At 34.2% G+C, this 20,690-nt stretch overlaps 1 protein-coding gene across 1 annotated transcript; it reads right to left on the reverse strand.

Moving 5' to 3' along the window:
• Positions 1-269: 269 nt before the first annotated feature.
• LOC106061762 (ion channel TACAN-like) lies at positions 270-14,925 on the reverse strand. Its single transcript, XM_013219961.2, has 13 exons — positions 14,908-14,925; positions 14,380-14,557; positions 11,014-11,132; positions 10,804-10,923; positions 10,280-10,339; positions 9,616-9,711; positions 8,597-8,686; positions 7,794-7,859; positions 7,080-7,141; positions 6,251-6,343; positions 5,740-5,804; positions 5,533-5,601; positions 270-5,102 (listed from the first exon to the last, which is right to left on the reverse strand). The coding sequence occupies exons 2-13, from the start codon at positions 14,464-14,466 to the stop codon at positions 4,923-4,925; spliced, it is 1,107 nt and encodes a 368-aa protein (XP_013075415.2). The 5' UTR covers positions 14,467-14,557; positions 14,908-14,925; the 3' UTR covers positions 270-4,922.
• Between the last annotated feature and the right edge of the window lie 5,765 nt (positions 14,926-20,690).

The raw sequence follows: 20,690 nt of genomic DNA on the forward strand, positions 1-20,690 counted from the left end.
ATTTTAGCTCTCCTTGCATTGAGTCACTTGTATTTAGCTATCCCTGCATTGAGTCACTTATATTTTAGCTATCGCTGCATTGAGTCACGTGTATTTTAGCTCTCCCTGCATTGAGTCACTTGGATTTAAAATCTTACAATGTTATTTTATTTCAATTATCCTAATGTGCAGTTGTATTCTAGTAAAATCATTTAGCGATTAGAACTCTAACAAGTGGTATTAAATGAATGTCTTCAGAAGGATCAATACTGAAAGGTCCACAACAAAACTGTCAGTACAAACATGTGAAACTTTATTTCCTGAAAGAAAAGCTCGAATAAATTATTAGCCAGTAAACAAATTAGCAAAAGTTTCATTTTACTATAGCATTAGTCACACTAGAAATAAAAATCTCTCATGATTTTCTATACTAAAAAAAAGAATACATGATATCAGTGGCATGTAACAAACACATTTCATATGACTGTGTCACTGACAAGTGTGTGTTGACTTGACAAGGCTACAGTTTTTTGTTTTTTTTTAAATAGACATCACTAATGAGGCAATGACGCATGTGGTCCTTATCTTTATAAAAATGTTACATTGAAAATGTATACAAAACAAATCCTAAAGAAAACTTTCATGTACAATAGGACAAGTCCAAGAGAATTGACTACATACAGTTGTGAGAACAATATCAGAACCATTGCAATGACTATGCCCGAGATCAGAATCATTGCAATGACTATGCCCGAGATCAGAACCATCGCAATGACTATGCCCGCGATCAGAACCATTGTAATGACTATGCCAAGTATAAACAATGCAGTATTATTCATCTGACTGGGTTGCTGCTTCCCAACTGGATGTGGAGGCAAACAGATACAACTTTTGTTGAACTCTTGAATGAAATGTAACAACAAAACATTGGTTTCAAATTTCATCTCTTTGATGAAAATACAAGCATACCCAATTTCTTTCATAATGTATGGGTGGCGCAGTGGTCGAGAGGTAAAGTGCTTAGTTTGCCGAACTGAGTGGTCTCGGGTACGAATGCTAGTGAAGACTGGGATTTTGAATTTCGGGATTTTCAGGGCTCCCTCTGAGTGCACCCAACTCTAATGGGTACCTGGTATTAATTGGGGAAAAGTGAAAGTAGTTGGTCTTTGTGCTTGTTACATGACACCCTTGTTATTTAAAAAATAGTTTAAAAAAAAAAAGCGTATATTTAGCGCACTTGTATCAATAAGTTTGGATCAGTTAAGTAATTAAATTTGTAATAGATTTAGACCAACAATAATACAAAAGCATTTATACAAATTATTCTAATTCAAACTCATGGCTCAAGCCTTATCAAGCCAATATGGTACCCACTCTGCTAGAGGAGAGCCTATGAACAAAGAAGATTGTATAGTTATCTATTGTTTCTATAGTCTCGTCCTATTTTTCAGGTTTGTGTTCACTAAGACTCAGATGACAACCTATAAAGGGGACTAATTCAGCTTATACCACCACTTCAGTCAATTACAATTTCTTTCCCTTGTTTGAGATACCAAACAAAATAATTTATTACCAATAATTAATACCCAATAACCAATTAACAAATTGGTTAAAAATTTTACCAGACAGACAGAGTGAGTTTGTAAAAATCAATAAAAAAAACCCCAACTATTTGACTAAGGTTTTTTTTTTGATAGATTGTTGCTATAGATGGCTGCCTCTCAGTATGTCCTTTTAACTGTCAAAATGATAGTCCTGAAATCCATTCTTGCCAACCAGCAGATTTTGGCTAGAACATAAACAAATCTTCATTCCTAAAGGAACAATTATAACACAAGATATCAAGATAAAAGATCAAGTAACTTATTAGGAAAACTAACGAAACAGATGACCAGACTTTAGGGCAAAGTTGAAAAACACACACACAGAGTATGAGGTGAATGTGAAACAGATTTGTTAAAATTATGAATTTGTTAACTTCAGTTTGTACTTTAATTAGGAATACATTTTTTTGCATGAATATTTTTTTCTTAGTTTTTCTCAAAAAGAAATGTAAATGGTACAACCATTCAAAAGAAATTTCTTTTTCAAAATTGGTCTAGAAAAACATTTTTTGAAGCTTAAAATTTGTTCTCCTGCTTCATTTCCAGAGAAACTGAGATCTTAGAATATTCAAAAAAATAAGATTTTCTTCCCATTGGTCAGTACAGCTATTTCAACAAATTCCTTGCCTACAAATAGCAAGCAATATTAAAATGTCATCTTAAAACAGAGCTAACAAACACACCAATGTTTTTTTTACATCACATAAAAACAGAAAAATTAAAATATTACTATACAATTCTGGCTCCTAATCATTGTGTCATGTTGGTCAATAGTTTGGAGAAAATAAGTGAACTGAACTTCTAGTTACATCTAAAGTAAATAAAGAAAAAATAGGACAAGCAAATATATATATATAGTTTTTTTTTGCTTGTTTAATTTAGCAGACTTTTGATAAATTGGGAAGAAATAAAAAAGAATGACAAAAAAAGTGTCAAAAAGCATCTAATATGGAGATGAATGTAATAAAATGGACAAGATTTACCTGATTTCTCCAATGCAGTCTTACAAACATAAATAATACCACTTCATATAAAATACATTTGAATGTTTACTTTTGAACCAAAAAAAAAAGGTTTTAATAAGATAAAATCAGAGTTCCTATTTGAACCTCAAACATGGATGTGTGTGAAAACAGAGACAACAACAATAAGAAACAATTCCCATTGATCGTTTGATCAAATTGTATTTAATGAAAACATTTTGAGAAAGTCAATGACTGCGACTGTAAAGTATAATGAGATGAAATCCCTAATTATAGAACTTGGCATTCATTCAATGTGGTTTTCATTAAAGAGAAATGGCAACAAAAATAAGTACCAACATTCAGCAAATTACTCTGAACATATCACATGTCAAAACATTATATCCATAAATTAAATCTGTCTACCCATTGGACCAGTATGGCATTGAGGTTCCATACAATTTAAGAGAAAAGAAAAAAAAAAAACAATTTTTTAAAGCTATTGCTCTTATCTAGTCATTAACACAATTTAAAAATAAAAAAACAAAATTGATGCAATATTTATTTGGCGTTCCACTAATTATCTTTCTAGACACTCTCTAGACAGACTATCATACCTAGATCAGATTATCATAAAAGTACTAATAAGGAATATGTACATTTCTCTTCAACAAGCGCTTGAGTAAAATAAGTAAGAATGAAATATTTAATAACTACCTAAGAAGGTTTCTATTATTTAGTAGTAACAGTTGATTAATCAGTGCAGCAGTTGACAAAATGAATTTGTAGTTGAGAAAATGTAAATCCAATACATTGAGTTGATTCAAAAATGCTTTTAAAATTATTTCTGTTTCACTTTTTTTTTTTAAACAATAATAAAATGTGGCAGACATTTTGTATCTGATACAAGTCTAATTGAAATACTCTAATAAAAAAAGTTCAAAGCTTTAACCTTTTCCTTGGGCTATTATAACAATTACAAGCAAGACAGATGTTTGTCCTTAAGTGATATCTGGGTGTATTACAAAAAGTTTTGAGTTTTGTAAGCATACTTGAGTGCCATCTGATGTTTTTGACATGTTGTTTGAGATACATAGGTACAGAAATAATTAGCACAAAAAAAAAATTGGTTTGCTATATTATAATGTTGCTAGTCAATTATTGACCTATGATGATATATGAAACTAACTGCTCATGTATCAAGACACTGTTTGAATATCAACTCAATTGTCTTAGTAAATGTTAGCTCAACTTGCAAATTTTGTTTTTTAAATTGAGTTATTCAGTAGTTTGCATATTCATATTTATATATTAAAAGAATATATAATTGAAGAAAGATCAGAGGTGAACACATTCAAAAAAATACAAACAAAATTTTGAACAAAATAAATCAAAACTTAAAAAAAATGCCAATTCATGTGCACAACTAGAAAAGGAGAAATGAAAAAAAAATGAATGGTCCATCAATTAATATAACCGTTAAAACAAATAATTAAACAATTTTCAATCTGGTCTTTTGTTTTAAAGAAGACATACCTGTTCATCTGTTATTGGACAAAAATTAGATTTCACAATCTTCTGCAGAGGCCTGCACCATTACAACACATGCCAGAATGATTTACACAACCGGTGTGGTAGTATCACAAGAGACCTGGATGTGATGATTACAGAGAGAATGCCCAGAGTTAAACTCCAGACCTAATGAAAGCTTTGCAGAAAGAAGATAATGGTTGACAAACCTTACAACCTGAATATTTAGCCAATACTTCAACTATCATGTGCACATTAGTTACAACTTAAAGTGTTACCAACACTGAACTATCATGTGCACATTAGTTACAACTTAAAGTGTTATCAACACTGAACTATCATGTGCACATTAGTTACAACTTAAAGTGTTACCAACACTGAACTATCATGTGCACATTAGTTACAACTTAAAGTGTTACCAACACTGAACTATCATGTGCACATTAGTTACAACTTAAAGTGTTATCAACACTGAACTATCATGTGCACATTAGTTACAACTTAAAGTGTTACCAACACTGAAATATCATGTGCACATTAGTTACAACTTAAAGTGTTACCAACACTGAACTATTATACAAAAGCATTATACATTACATTTTTTAATGAAATATATAACAGGAAAATATAATGCTATAACAATTATACAGATGTGATGAAACAGATGCAATGAAACAGTATGAACATGAAGGTGGCCATCACTATACTTGTCATGAGCAATGGTTAAAAATTACACATTTGTGTGTCACACACTTGTGTCAGTGAAATTGATGAAACAACAAAGGAGCTACACAATATCCTCTTAACATCTTAATTCCCCAATCACTTTGAATAGAAATGTGTTCAGTTATTCAGCATGGCCGTGACCCTGGCTGAGGAAATTTCCAATGCCAATGCTGAACTTGTACTTGTTCCTCAGCTTGGGGATCCTGAACCCATCGGATTTAATCTTGTTGAACAGGACAGTGCAGGTGGTCATGGTATTTCCAACAAATAAGATGAAATGTATAGCACTCAAAGCTAACACCTGGAACAGAATTACATTACATTTGTTACTTTTCTCTTAAACTAAATGTGTTATAAAATGCTCAATTCAATCTCAAATGAATATGTTTTAAAACATAAAGTATTGAATCATTAGGTACAGGAAATGAACTGATAATAGCTGTAAAAAGACCCCCCCCCCATTTTCCATACCAGTACTACAGTTACAGTTGCAAGAAACAAGCTTGTGAAGGTACACCATCAAGTAATGCTTGAACTTTTTCAATGACTAAATCTCAGAGGGATAAACTTTCTGACTCCAGTGACATTGCTGTATATCAGCAATATTACCTTTACCTGTTCTTTACACCCTGAAGTAGAATGCTACTTAACAGAAACATGGATAATTCAGACCCTGAGGATGCAGGTCAATTCCAACTCTCATTACAGGTACAACAAACTAATGAACATACCTGCCATTCTGTACACTTAGGGTGGCTGGCCAACATGAGTAGGCTGTAAGCATTGTACACTTGGAAAAACTAAAAATAAAATGAAAATATAAACACTAAAAAGTAAGAATGTAGAAACAGTTTTTGAGTAACACTAAACATTTTGTGTATATTAATGTTTAAGAGCTTGGTAGCAGAAACAACAAGACAAATGTAGCAGTCACTTACATAACCAAAAAATAGGACTGGCAAAAGGAAAGTCAGACCTTTCCACATCCAAGACATAAAGCCTTCTGAAAAAGTAAAAGAAGTTTGTGAAGAATGTTAATGTATCCTAACATTACTTTCTCCACAGTTTCTCTTCAGAACTTATAACAAGCTTCATACTTATCAAATGTTTGGTGTATCAACAAATGCAACAGTAAGATCAGTTAGATCTGGCTTTTCAAAACTTTATCATTTCAGATACTTTTTAAGACATTTCATGGAACTGTGAATGCATTAACTACTCAATGATCAATCAATGGTTTGGGTGAATCAGAGAGTGGAGAGACTCCACGCCTTCCTTTTCCCAAATAAAATAATATGGAATTTGAGTCACTGGAGAGGAAAGACTTCGGAATTTGATCTTTAACACTAAAAACTAATTTATTTCAATAAATCCAAAAAATTTTTACAAACTCAATAAAAAAAAAATTGTTTTAAGATTCTTCTGTAAAGCATAATACAAATTCCTTACCAACAGTAATGTCCATTTCATGGCTTTCTCCCAGTGACCTCAGACGATACAAACATCCACTCTGGTAGTAATACTGCAGCACATAAACAAAACCTAAACAAAGAAATTGTCATTTATTGCTCTATTTGGTAGGAAAAGGTAGGAAAAATGATTGAAAGTGTTGAGCAATGCACAGCAGATCTAATAATAATTTCTACATGTAAGTGTGGAGTAACAGAGAACATTGATATTGTTTCACATTTAATCAAAGAGTCAAGCCTTTAAAACTCTTACAAGAATTAAGAGGATTAGTTTTTGTATTCTACAAGCACCAGGTCATTTGGTTTGAATTGATGTTATAAAAAATCAAATGTTTGAATGTGAACAAATGCAATAATAAAATCAGTTAGATCTGGCTTTTCAAGATTTTATAATTTCAGATACTTTTTAACACATTTCAAAGATTTCTCAATGCAGTAAGTATATTTCATTTGTTATTTGGATTAAATATTTGTATTGTTTGGAAGCTTTATGCCAAGTAGATGTTTCTTCCAATTTTATATTCATTCTTTCCAGTTTTTAGAAAAAAGGAAAAAAAAATAAAAGTATAAGAGAGGTATTTTATTACTTTTTTGTTGATTTGATACTAAAGAGACACTGTGAAAGTTTTTTTCTATCTACCTCTTACCAGTTTCAACAAGCTGAAAATAAATCCAGCTAATCAGATGTATTTATTGGAATAGTTGCATACAGAAAGAGTTGATGTTTAAATGATTAGGTTACAAAAATAGTTTTATTAAAGTCACAATTTCAGAGGAATAAATGTGGTGATAAAAAAAAGTGTACTTACTAATGTACATAACAAAGAGGATGTACTGGTAACGGAACTGTGAATATGTATAACCATCAGGCCTGAAATAGAAAGTTTGAAAACAACAGTATTAATGAGGAGGACCTTAAATCAACACATAATTTTTCATTCAACACCTAAAGGTTTTCTACTTAACAAAAAAAAAAAAAAAAAAAAAGAACTCAGCAATGAACAACCAAAATAAATTCTCTAAAAAAAAAACTAGCATTCAATGAAATTCAAATTTAAACTGTATTTCCAACCATGAAGATTTTAGTAAAGTTTTGTTACAAATGTTTGTGTATTCAATGCTTAGAACCTTTAAGAAGTAGCTAAATAGAGCAAAACTTTGGTTCCCAACAAAACTATGAAATCCCGTTCAATAACAATTATTACATCTATTTATGAATGCATAAAAGACTTCACTATAGTTGTGAACAAAAGAAAGTATCACGTTGAGGAAAGAAGAAGTTGATGTGTGACGACCAACAGACAAGAAAAATGGCTCAGTGAAATCTCAACACTGTTGAGGGAAAGAGAGAAAATAACTGCCCCAAACTAGAGTCTTCCAAGAAGAGACAAAGAAACTCAATAACTCTTTCGTTCACCTAACAATTTAATCATTAAATATATTCTAACTTTCTGATGCAAGGATATTTTTGTATGCTGTTGTATAATTTGTTGTGCTAATGTAATCAAATGAAATCAAATTACCAAATAAGACTGATGGCAGCACAGACTGTAGATATGAAATGATGAGTCACCCACCAACCTTTGATTCTGAAAAAAAAAAAAACATTGTAAAGAAGAATTCTTAAACACAGCATTTAAAAGATGCAGTGTGTATGTAGAGAAAATCTTTTCTTTAAATCAATTACATGCTAAAATATTACTTTTCTCATTCATTATTCAAAAATATAATAGTCAAGACCATTCAAACACTATATAAGTTTTCTAACAAAGAAACAAAATCTAATTTTGACAGCCAATATACTTCTTTAGCAAAAAAAATCCAACATGATGAATACCATGTTGAAGTTTATATAAATTGTGCAGTTTAAGTTTCCTTTTATAAGTCTTTACATTCAAAGTTACATGTCTTAAATGCTCAGCAGGTATTGAGTGCAATAAATCAGTCCAAGTAACTTGACTCTGTAACATGATCACAGTATGTTTCTAAGATACCTTCACTCTATGAACTCTTTCACTTCAAGTTCAAGAGATAGGAATCACACTCCCCATTGAACATACACAAAGCAAACTGTATAGTACTTTCAAGTAACTAACATTAGTTGCATTCAGTTTGTCTGATTGTGCATAGAACTTACAGTATTTGAACACAATGTAAATTATTCTTATAATTATAGAATTGCCAGTTAATTTTCTTTAAGCTGTAAGAAACAGGATGATACATATGTATATTTTTTAATCACACTTTAATTATAAAATAACTTAATCAAAAAGGTAAAATGATTAATGGCCATGCACAGCTGTAAGCAACATGAATGAACTATTACCTTGACCCATTGACCCTGAGTATACTTTCTCTGATAGTCAATGTACAGTAGTACCAGACCAGGAGGAAGTTCACTACTGCATCACTCACTCTGAAACCAAAAGTGTTTATAGTTATGTATGTAATAGATCTTCTGTACTTGCTTATGTCCTACCTTTTCATTAGCTTCAAACCTTAATCTCAAAAGATATTCTTCTTTTAAACTGGTCATGAGAAGTGATAGTTGAAGGTTACAATGATTGTCTGCTGAACTAAGGGTCTCAAATTTTTTAATGTTAGTCACAGACAGAGGGGTAATTTTTTTGGTTAAATGACTATGATATAGTGCATGGTTCAAGCCATAGAAAGCTCAGTGTACACTGGTTCAATTTCCTTTGTGAATGTATGGGGGTAGGAGATATTTGGTGCACAGCAGAATCAAACAGCTCAAGTCCAGCTCCTTGTTAGAGTAGCCAAGTAGTTTATATCATTCAGTCACACATCTCACTTAGAACACTTGCACTGTACACTGCTAGGTTTAAAATCTCACTTAGAACACTCACACTGGACACTGCTAGGTTTAAAATCTCACTTAGAACACTTGCAATGGACACTGCTAGGTTTAACATCTCACTTAGAACACTTGCACTGGACACTGCTAGGTTTAAAATCTCACTTAGAACACTTGCAATGGACACTGCTAGGTTTAAAATCTCACTTAGAACACTTGCACTGGACACTGCTAGGTTTAAAATCTCACTTAGAACACTCACACTGGACACTGCTAGGTTTAAAATCTCACTTAGAACACTTGCAATGGACACTTCTAGGTTTATAATCTCACTTAGAACACTTGCACTGGACACTGCTAGGTTTAAAATCTCACTTAGAACACTTGCACTGGACACTGCTATGTCTAAACAAAAATTAGATTTGAAGTTTTTATGTAAAATAAACATTAATTCTGATAACAAAAATATCATAACAGTTTCTTCCTATAACAAACTTTGAAATATTCCTGCCACTAAATCATGGGCCTACCTTGAACTAATAACAAAAGCTGCCACAAAGGACAGTGCTAAAATGATATAGCTGACAGTTAACTTGAAAGTTTCATAGTCCTTTTTATAGATGAACCTGTTGAAGAACATCATTTCAGTTGGAGCTTTGTGACACTAGTTTAGCAAAGAACAATAATAGAGTTCCTAATTAAACTAAGTAAGGATATGTACTGCTATGTTTCTTAGTTGTTTTTTTGTCTGTAAATGTTTCTATTAATATGATATTTACATTTCATTTTATTAAAATTCTATTGATATACTAGTAAGTGACGTGATACATAGAAACAAATTCAATATGTATTAAACATGCTATAGAGATCACTGTAACTATTTAGATTTCTTTCACAGTAAATATAAGTGGTAGCTTAAGAAACCAAAGCTTTGTGATTTGAGAAGGACTAAATTAGATAGAAGGTTGCTCAAGTTAAACCCAACACATACAGTATTTGAGTTCAATGATGACATATTTGTTCTAAAATCTAGTGATTTGTGCAGGGTGTTAAATCAAACCCCAGTCTTTGTGCTTTTCAACAGACACTAAATTGTTTTGAATGTTATGTTTGTAAATATTTTCAATGTAATGTTTATAAATACTTTGAATGTGATGTTTGTAATTTGTAACACAGTGTGTGGTATTAACATACTTGGCTTCTTTTGTCAGAAGAGAGACATTGACTTGTCCAAGTATAATTCTCAAGTACAGCCTGTAAAGAATCGAACACAAACACATACAAATTAGAGGAATAAGATGATGTAGAAAGCTATGTCTGCAAAGTAAATAAACAACAAAACAAAATTCTTTTATTTTTACTCTAAAACTGTTTTCTGGGGGTTAGGTTGATTTGTATATCAAACATTTATGGGACATAGAGCAGACAGATACTGAACTGAGGTGCTCTTAATTGACTCTGGGTGGATATAGGGATTTTATGTCTTTTTAAGTCTGCCAAATTGTATTGGGAAGGTGACCATTTGTTGGGGTTTCCATGTTGTGCTGCCAAACTTCATTTACTTAGCCTATAGAAACATGAACTTCAACTAGATGAAAGGAAATGTATATAAACCAATTAGCAAAGTGAACCAGTTACAGCTCTCTAATCAAGTTTCAAAGACTGCTAATTCACCTAAATTCATAACATTTTGTGAAGTTTCTTTTTTTAAACTTTACCCATTTTTGTGTGGAAGATTTTCTTCCATTTCATGAAAGTTAAGCTTGCGCTCTGCCATTTTATGTTTCAGATCATTGGCTTGCTTTTTTTCATCTTCTCCCACTGAACTTTTAGTTGCCCTGAAATTAAGAAAAAAAAAAAAGTCATGAGGTTTATTTAAAAAAAACATTAACACTTAATTCAAGAAAAAGTTTGTATTTGTCCTTCACCTGGTAATATTGTCCCCAATACATTTCATTCTGTATCTGTGATGAGCAATTTGGGCTAAACATTTTTTCTGGGCTGCACTCAGTTTTGCTAGCAAATCACAATAATTTTTATGTTCCTCCTAAAGAGAAAAAGAAATGTGTATACATCTTCAGTTAATACTGTAAAATTTAAGAAATTTACTTTAAAAAGAAAGGCAGCAGAGATCTATTGAGATAACTCAGCCAAAAATACGGCCCGCCGAAATGTCTTCAAAAAGTGTACAAATCTGCGTACCCCCCCCCCCCCCCCCCAAGGTTGAAAAATATCACTTTACCTATGTTAGGGCCCTCAATTTTTCTCTGATTGATTGGTACCATGACCTTTAAAATTTGTGTGTTTATGAAATGGGACTTTTAATGTAGAATCTACCAAAAAAAAAGAAAAAAAGAGAATAATGAGCCTTCATTTTGTCAGCTATAGCTAGTCTATTGATTCTGTTCATGCTACATTTCTTTATAGTTCAGACACATTTGGTTTCGTTTACTCTGAAAAACAAGGGTTTTACATGGGTGCAAAGAGCACTGGTATGAAGAAGCCATTTTTTTTCTTCTAGGACAGATGAGGGTAGGTCCAGGGTTAAGGAATTTTTTATAGACAATTTAAGTATTAGCTAGACATGACCTATCAAAAATGCTTCAAAAGAGACCTGAAAACACACACATCATAGTTTTTGTGTAAATAGGGGGTGCTTACTAACATCTGTTTATTACTATCAATGATATTAACAAATACTATTTTAATTACCATTTACTGTTGAGCTAATAGACTTGTGAGGAGGCACTACATTTTTTAAACACTATTTTATTACTATTTTGCCACATATCACTAATGCGCTACAAATGTTAAAAAGAAAAAGGCAATCTTAAGTGCTCTCCATAGGCTACTAAGACTAAAGCAAAAAATATGCTAAAAACAATTAACAAACAAACAAACACAGTGATAGGCACAACCCTGCTCTCCCTCTCACTCATTCTGTCTCTCCTTGGTGACCTAATGATTGATGCACTAAGCATGGTATCATCTGTTTCAGAAAAAAAAACTAGCGGGAGGGACAATTATTGATTGATCAGGTACCAAATTAGGTCACAGTCACTGAACAGAGTGAGCAGGCTAGACAAGTGGGTCATGCAGTTTATTTTATATTTTTTTAGGTCACTAGACCTAGGTAGGCTACAGTATAGGTAAAGCTTGTGTCTAATGGCTTGGTTGTGGCATCTGTTATAAACAGAAAGGAGCAATTGAGAGTGGGAAAAATAACGCTGACCTGTGTCTTGAGTTGGTGTAAAAAAAAATTGGTATAAAAAAGAAAATTGAAAATAATAATAATTTTTAAAATACAATAACTATATTCTTATGGAGAAATCATAGTTTTTGAACAAAATTAGTTGAATATCTATATAATATAAGCTATATATTGATGTTTTAACCCATTTGTATATTATGTCGCATACACACTCTGATCTCAAATTTTATCATTAGTAAATTTAAAATTGAAAAAGGGTTGTACCAGGTGGGAGGGGCAATACATACAATCGCCTTCCGCCCATCGGACAAACCAATACTTTTTACTTTTTGTAAGAAATTACAAAATTTAAAAAAAAATGTCACTAATACAATTTATATACGACACTATAAATTAAATTCTTTTATTGAGTCGCCCCCACCCCTATTCTTTAATGGCAAAATGCAATCATTAGCAGAAATTATAAAAAGCAGTGAGGATTAATAGTTTTTACTCTACCGCCCCCTCCCCTTTCCAGAAGAAAAGTTGACGTTTTAAAACAGAAAGTCAAATATGGCGACAGAGTTTATGTAACGGTATACGAATTTATTTAGTTATTTTAAGAAAGACACATATTATTTTCCTAGTTATCTTTTTCAACCTTTACTCATACTGATATTTTTTTGTTGTATAAAAAAAATTTGGGACAATAACTCACAATTTATGCTTGAATCCTAAAAATGCAAAAAAATTTGAGTAAAATCTAAAAAGTTCACTTAATTTCTCCTCCCACTTCCGAAATGTAATTTTTTAAATCTTTGAATTATAGTTCTGTAACAAAACAAAGTTACAAACATGCCTATTGAACAAAATGTATAACTTACAAATGAGCTTTTTTTTAAAAATATTCTTTTTCGAATAAATGTTTTTTTCGGCGGCGTTCCTCAAAGTTTTAATCTAAATCTGCGAAGTATCTTATCTTTTCAAGAACAAATCGGTTGTATTTGCAATGTAGTAAGAGCATGTAAAATCATATTAGAATATTTTTGAAGTAAAACCTTATAAATTCAAAGGTCCTATCTTAGTAGGATGAATAATGAGCTGTAGATGTCAGGAGAATGCGTTTCTGCAGTGAAGAATACTAGAAAACGGTTTTGGCGATCCCAACTAGGGGAGCTTACAGCACTCCCCCAGCAGCCTAGAGAAAGGCCTTAACAAAGTTGGGACCCCCGTTTTTTTGTTTTAGTTTTTTTCAAATAATTTTGGGGGGGGGGGGGTGTATTCCGCAAAGCCTCATTCTAAATATGTGGGGTATCTTATTTTTTCAAGGAACAAATCGGTTGTATTTGCAATGTAGTAAGGACCTATAAATCCATATTAGAATATTTTTCAAGTAAAACATTATTTAAAAGATCCTTTATTGAATAGGATGTAGCTGTAGATGTCAGGAGAATGCGTTTATGCAGTGAAGAATGCAAGAAAACGATTTTGATGTCGGGGCTTTGCCCCAACCCCCACTGGGGGAGCTTACAGTGCTCCCCCAGACCTCCTAGCTGTCTAGAGAAAGGCCTCAACATGCCTTTTTTTTTTTGTGCTTTTTTTAGGCCGAAGGTTGAGAAACACTGCTTTTTTTTAAAAACATTCTAATATATGTATATATTAATATAAATAAATAAATAAATAAATATATATATATATATATATATATATATATATATATATGCTGTACGGGTGTTTATGCATAGGGCAGTTAGGGTTTGGAAAAAATCGACCCCCGACGACAGTCGTGTGTCTAATACTTAGTAATACTAATACTAGTCTAGTATTACTATAATAAATAGACTTAATAGTATTACTATAGTATAACTACTAACTAGACTCTAGTTACTAATACTAGTCTAGACTCTAGATCTATAGTGATATATACTTATATACAGTCTCACTCATATAAATATAGACTATAGTATAGTTATAGATATAAATATAGAAATAGAGTAATAGAACAGAATCATCTGAGTCTGAGACTAGTGAGACGTCTGAGTCTGAGTGAGAATGTAAAAACAATCAAATCAATGTAAATTGTAAATAAAAATAAAAATGTTACCTCAAGTTGCACATATTCCTTCTCAAGATCGTTCCAATCTTCCATAGCTGCTAGCAGCAAAATATTTGGAGTGGATTCTCTCGACATCTTTAAATATTTTTATAGTCTATAGTGACTAGAGATGATTTATTTGGCATATCATTCTAGGGTCTCAACTCTTGGACTAGTCTATCTTGTTCTGGAGAAAATAATCGAAAAAAAAAATTCGTTTTCTTTGTCGGGTGACGTTGTCGTTTTTTTACTTTACACTTTAAGCCGGTGGTGGGTTAATTTTAGCTAACCTACAATTTAGATCTAGAGTAACCTTAATATATACCTACAGGCATGCTATCATGGTTATAATGTATGTTATACGATAGTAATGGTAGGCTATATTTAAATATAAAATAGTTGCTTCTGTGTTAATTTGAAATCGAGGGTTATAGAAGTTGATTTTTATGTAGTTATTAAGGGTTACGTAACACAGACGTACGCAAAAGGACATTTGGGCTCGTGTCAGCAATACGACAGAGCCGAGCAGTTTTTTACCTTTCTCAATAGTATATTATCCATTAATCAGTCAGCCATATAAATTACAAAATCTCTTAGGCCTATATAAAGAAAAAAATGACTGTTTTTTTTTTTCAACCGGTGTTTGTTGCCTATATTCAAGACATTAAAACAACACTGTTTACTGTTAGGTTTATCATAATATCCTCAAGATCTGTTTGATTTTTTTTCTCCTTTTGCTTTCCCTGACATAATGGCGTTTCGCTGATCTAAGCACATGAGAAAAATAATTGATGGTTGTTTTTTTCGTCGCTTACACTCTTCTTCGGCGGAAACTTTTCTTTGGATGTCCTTCGGAGTTGAAGATAATTTACTTCCTAGTCCAAACCTCCCGCGGGACGATGGGGGATGGGAGCGGGTAGAGTTGAACCCAGGACCATAGATAAATCTGAACGACAGTCCAGCGCCCAAACCGCACGACCTTTGGTAGAAGCATCGTAGTATTTAAGTTGATATGTGTTTTTTTTTTCAGTCATTGGGTAATTATGATAATGATGGAAAGTAACAGGGTCCCACGTGGTTACCACGTACAACCGATTGTTCACACTTTCGCCCAGCGCATTGCTCTTCGCACTAGGCAATCTTTCGCAGCGATCTTTTCACGAAAGTGATGCGGCTATATTTACATAAATATGGGGTGTATGGGGTATCTAGGCGGGGTAGCACCTCAAGTGGACAGGCAGTCGTACCCTCTACTTAGGGTAGCTTGACTCACTCTTGGCCCCCACTCGGTACCCAACCCTCACCTGTGGCTACTAGCTTTAGCATGCGCAGCGGCCACACCCCGGAAAAGGCTCTGACTGGCCGCCTAATCCAGGTAGAGGGTACGTGACGTGTCCATGGCACTCAGTACACTGAGGTTCTGTCAAACCTAGCATGTGAAGTCTGGACTTGGCAGCCTGTGCGTAACGTCACAAAACTAGACATATCGGGCAGAAAGGCAACTATCAGCACACTTTTGTGGAGCACTCAAGAGCAGGACAAGACACACAGAAAGTCTCTGGTCATCCACTGCACCCAAACTCGTCCCCGGACGTCTTGACCAAATTTTGCTTCCGGAAAAGGATGGGCTTTAAGACCAGAGAGTGAGGTCGACGTGTTGCGCGAATCCTCCTCACTTTAATTAAAATGTTCAGCGCAAGTCACTTCTCATCCCCACCCCCACCCCCACCCCCATACAAACCAAAACCCTGTGGCAACAGGCAAGCAGTGAAACGATAGGTGTGGGCACACTGGAAGCCGTAGCTGCAACCCTGCACACAGGCGGCTCAGGCCAAATCTAGAGAGGAGGAGGTTGTTCACTTTGACGAATTTAATTAAATTTGCTTTTAGTTTGTTTAATCGCCTCAAACTGAGAGTATGGGGGGAATAGGTCCCTCTAACTAGCAACAAAAATCAATGTTTATAAAGCAGTGGTTCTCACCACAATTTTGAATGGCTCAGAGACCTAGGTACTTCTATCTAAGTTGCCTTCACACCGTAATGGGCATTCGCTGGCAAGACTACATGACAAATAACTATGTTCTGCTGGAGGCCGGTGTGGACAGTGTAGAATCACTAATTACCATTCGTCAGCTGCACTGGATCAGACACCTATCCCGCGTGGGAGACGACCGCGTATCAAAGGCAATATTCTTTGGGACGGCGTAACAGAGGTGCCCCCCTTAAGCGTTATGTAGATCAACTCAGGCGCCATTTCGCCCTCTCTGACATAAAGGAAAGTAGCTGGCAGCAGATGGCCCCTGAAAGAGACAGTTGAAGAGCTCTCACAATGGCTGCGGGATACACATTTGAGACCCAAAGGAAAACGATTATTGAAAACAGGTGCAGAAGACGGAAAGAAAACTTAAATAGACCGCCTTTGGACAACGGCTTTGTCTGCAGGAGATGCGGCAGAATATGCAGATCGCAACTGGGTTTGCGTAGTTATGTGAAACACTTCAATCATCCCTAATCCTCGAAATCGAAGACGTTGAGATTATTACTTGCTCAAATAAAAACTTTGTTGTTCAGTAAGTCTCAATGGGTTAGCCTTGATCAGCCAAGTAGACCTACAGTTTGAAAGTAGTCATAAATATTTTCTTTCTAGCACTAAGATGTGATAGCTAAAATAGAAGGTTTAAGTCTGCTACTTGCTAGACTTACATTTTGAAAGTGAATATTTTACAATTCTTTATTTTTTTTCAGTGAAAAAAAGAAAAGAAAAGAAAAAGAAGAACAAAAGACAACCTGACATCCAAATGAATTGGTTTGTCTACAACGGTAACTGAACTTTTGTTTTCAATAAATAAACGAGCTCACAAGCTCCTATTGATTCTGCTTAATGCCATGATTGTCATCTCTCTCTATATATAATAGTATTTTACGAAACTCAACATTTATATTTTTGTACAAAAATCAAACCCGACTTTCTACGTTGGCAAGACCGTACTGCAAACAACGTTGTACTTGCGAATGCCGGTATGGACAGTATAGGACTGCTTATAGTTCAATAGCTACTCTAGGAAGGGCACGTATCTCGTTTAGGGGGACGACCGTGTGCCAAAGGCAGTGCTATTTGGTGAGCAGAAACGATGTCGGCGCAACAGCGCAACAGAGGTGTTCCTCGAAAAAGCTTAAAGACCTCATTGAGATGTCGAAAAGGTTCGAGATAAATTCCTTTTATGCACCTTCGACCCGGGAAAAGATTTTATCTCGTTGCCTAGATGAGGAATTAGCTCTTCACTGACCCATCTGTCTGAAGGCCACCATCAACTAGATGATTATTTAATCACATCCATTTGTTCATGGGTCACAGTCCCTTGAGCCAATGCAATGGGCTTCCCCATGCCATGCAAGGCCGGAGATCGAGCCCACAAGGGGACATTTCATATTTTTATAATGTACTATTTGGTGGGGGGGGGCATCACCGCTCGAATGGACCCCGCTGGAGAACGGTGCAATTGATGCGAACTGGTTAGCAAGCCTTTCTTTCATTCTCACCTCGTGCAAGTACACTCGCTAGAGCATATCAAGAGCATATCTGTGGTAGCCCACTGGAGGCTGCGTTTGCTCTCGTTCTTAACCTTTCCGCTTCTCCGGACGGACGTTTCCACAGAGGCGCCACTCTGAGGCGACGAGAGCTTTTCCTCCGGCTTTAAGACCAGATTAGCGGCAGCCCCTGGCAGCAGGCAGCTTCCAAACAAGACAGCTGAATATTTATTACATGCGCATTTTTAGACCAAAAAGAAATCTACAGCTGAGGACAGGCGTGGACTGCGGAAAGAGAATCCAAACCGGCCACCGGTAAAAAAAAAATGTTTATGTTTGATTTGGTTTTGTTTTTGTATTTGAAGATCTTATCTTATGAAATACAGAAATACTTGTAATGTCTGCGCTGGATGTGGCAAAATATGTAGGTCAGAGCTAGTACTATATGTTCCCACGTGAAATGCTGCACTCCTCCTTGATCTTCGGACTCTAAGACACGCATTATCATTTTCAGTTATCTAATTAGTATTTTATTTTTAAGGTGAGCTGAGAAACATAACTTCAACGAAGTTAGTAAACGTGAATAGATTTCAATTATAAATAGTCTAAGGTAGAGATTAGCAAAGTCTTTGTCATATTCTTAATCTTACCTTATTAATTATATATTAAAGTAAGTTTAATGGTTTGTGAATAGCCATAGCAGAAAGCACACACTAATGAACAAAGTGGAATAGCAGACATACTCAAGAAAACAGCAAAGTCGAAAGTACCTTTCACACGTTCAAAAGACGGATTATGCGTGATCACTTCGTGGGTTGAGAAGACCTTACGTCGTGCAGTCTAGATCAGTAACACTAAAATATTTCATTCATACGAGCGGCGCTAATCTTGTAGTAACTTAAGATTGTAAGTGAAGTGGTCGTTTATCAACATGACCATTTGTGAACTCTGTTCACACATCAGTGAATCTATATTGTGTGTTTTTTTTAAGTCGTTAAAACAAAAGGCCATGAGAATGAGTAATGCCTTGTGATAAAAAGAGAGGCATGACATAGGCTTAGAGATAAATAGAGAGAAAGAGAGAGAGAGAGAGAGAAATAGAGGAATGTATTTATTTAAATTCTTACAAATCTTATTTTGCCAAATCTTTTTGAAACCAAGGTTTAATAAAGTCGTGCATACAAGAATATTTAATACTAATCTTTCTTTATATTTTTAAATGCTCTGATTTTAGTTTTCTATTCTACTATTGCACAAAGTATTCACATGTTTACATCGCTTATTTTGATTCACTCTCTTTGTTTCTGGTATGCTCGGGGTTTTGCAACCGAAGTTTCAACCACTTCTCATCCAATCATCATCTTATTTTGCATACAACCTCTTGCTTGATGACAACACATGAATTAAAATCAATACAAAAAATTAGTTAATCTCAATTAAATAATAGTAAAAAAAAGTTAGACACCTCTTATATCCACTCTTTCTCTCCTAACAGACGATACCAACGTTGATTCCACCTGAATGTGGTAAATAATTACGGAGAGAAAGAATTAAATGCACTAAAAGGTAGAACATAATTTGTCCATAGGTCTCCCTACACATGTAGCTCAACATTGTTTAGAGACAAATCAAAGCGTTGTGTGTGAATTTCACTTTTACTCACACTAAACACAACGCTTTGAGCTTTCACTAACAAAACTTTTGGGCTAAGTGTTTAGTGAGCCCTAGAAATTCTTTTCTTTTTTTTTGTTTGTTTGTTTGTTTGTTGTTGTTTTTACTTTATTTTTCGTAGGGCCTCTATTACAACTTTTTATTCATTTTTATGCCATGTTGTATATTATGTATACATTGACACATCTGTTAGCTGCTTCAATAATATATCACTCACTAATTGTAGGCTAAGAACTGTAGGGAGATGTCTGCTTAGACTTAACGTTTTGATCGCCTATTTTACATATTAAGTTGCCTCTTTTTCAATAACCTCTTCTCAACATCCCCCCCCTTAGTTTCCACGCCTTTGTTTATTCTTGTAGTCCCTCCCTACTTTTCGTTGTGTAGGCCACTTCAATCAAAGACTTATAGAAACATGGCGGAAAAAACTATAAATAGTTAGGTTTTTTTGGGGTATCCGGTGTACAATACAGAGGAAGTAGTGTAAAGCTATGTTTTTAAAAGGTACGGAATAATTTTTTGCAATTTTGAGCACTACAGAATGAATTTTTTAAAAGCATATCTGTTTGTAACACAACAAAATTTCAATAAAGTTCCCCTTTCATAGCTCGCGATCTATAGGGCAGATGATGTTCAGTATAGAGGATCGAGCGAAGTATTCAACTTTCACTCTTTGAATTAAAACTTAGGTTAAAACAAATGGACGCATAACTAATGCTAATGAAGGAAATTTGATACGAAGGTCGTCTGCCACGCATTGGGATATCGTCAACTCTTTTTGGTATTTAGTTGGCAACAGTGAAGTTGAGCGTCCTCGGCATATATTTAGTTTGTCATGAAAATATGCAATAAATATTTTTATTTCTACGGGAAATAATGTACAAGCTCCCCCACCCTTTTTTTTTTTAAAGAAACCTTTCCATTTCTACAAGCAAATAACACCACCACCACCGAGGTTCGGAATGAAAACAGTCTTAACTACAACTCTCTGTTTGTTAGATAACTCCATTGCATAACCAAGAGAATCAAATAAACTTGAGATAAAATATCAGTTTGCACTTTTAAAACTGCTGATTCGTTGATTTCTCTCCCTCAGGAGTAGGACTTCTGCCAACTTGGGT

The sequence above is a fragment of the Biomphalaria glabrata genome, chromosome 12 (assembly GCF_947242115.1).
Source record: "Biomphalaria glabrata chromosome 12, xgBioGlab47.1, whole genome shotgun sequence".
Classification (NCBI taxonomy): Eukaryota; Metazoa; Mollusca; class Gastropoda; family Planorbidae; genus Biomphalaria; species Biomphalaria glabrata.

Bases quoted from the DNA above. Each gene is read 5' to 3' on its own strand.
- LOC106061762 (XM_013219961.2), bottom strand. From the start codon at position 14,466: ATGTCGAGAGAATCCACTCCAAATATTTTGCTGCTAGCAGCTATGGAA. The intron at 11,133-14,379 runs GTAACATTTTTA...TTTTCTCTTTAG, and splicing joins AGGAATATGTGCAACTTGAG to GAGGAACATAAAAATTATTG. The intron at 7,860-8,596 runs GTAATAGTTCAT...TTTTTTTTTCAG, and splicing joins CTCAGGGTCAATGGGTCAAG to AATCAAAGGTTGGTGGGTGA.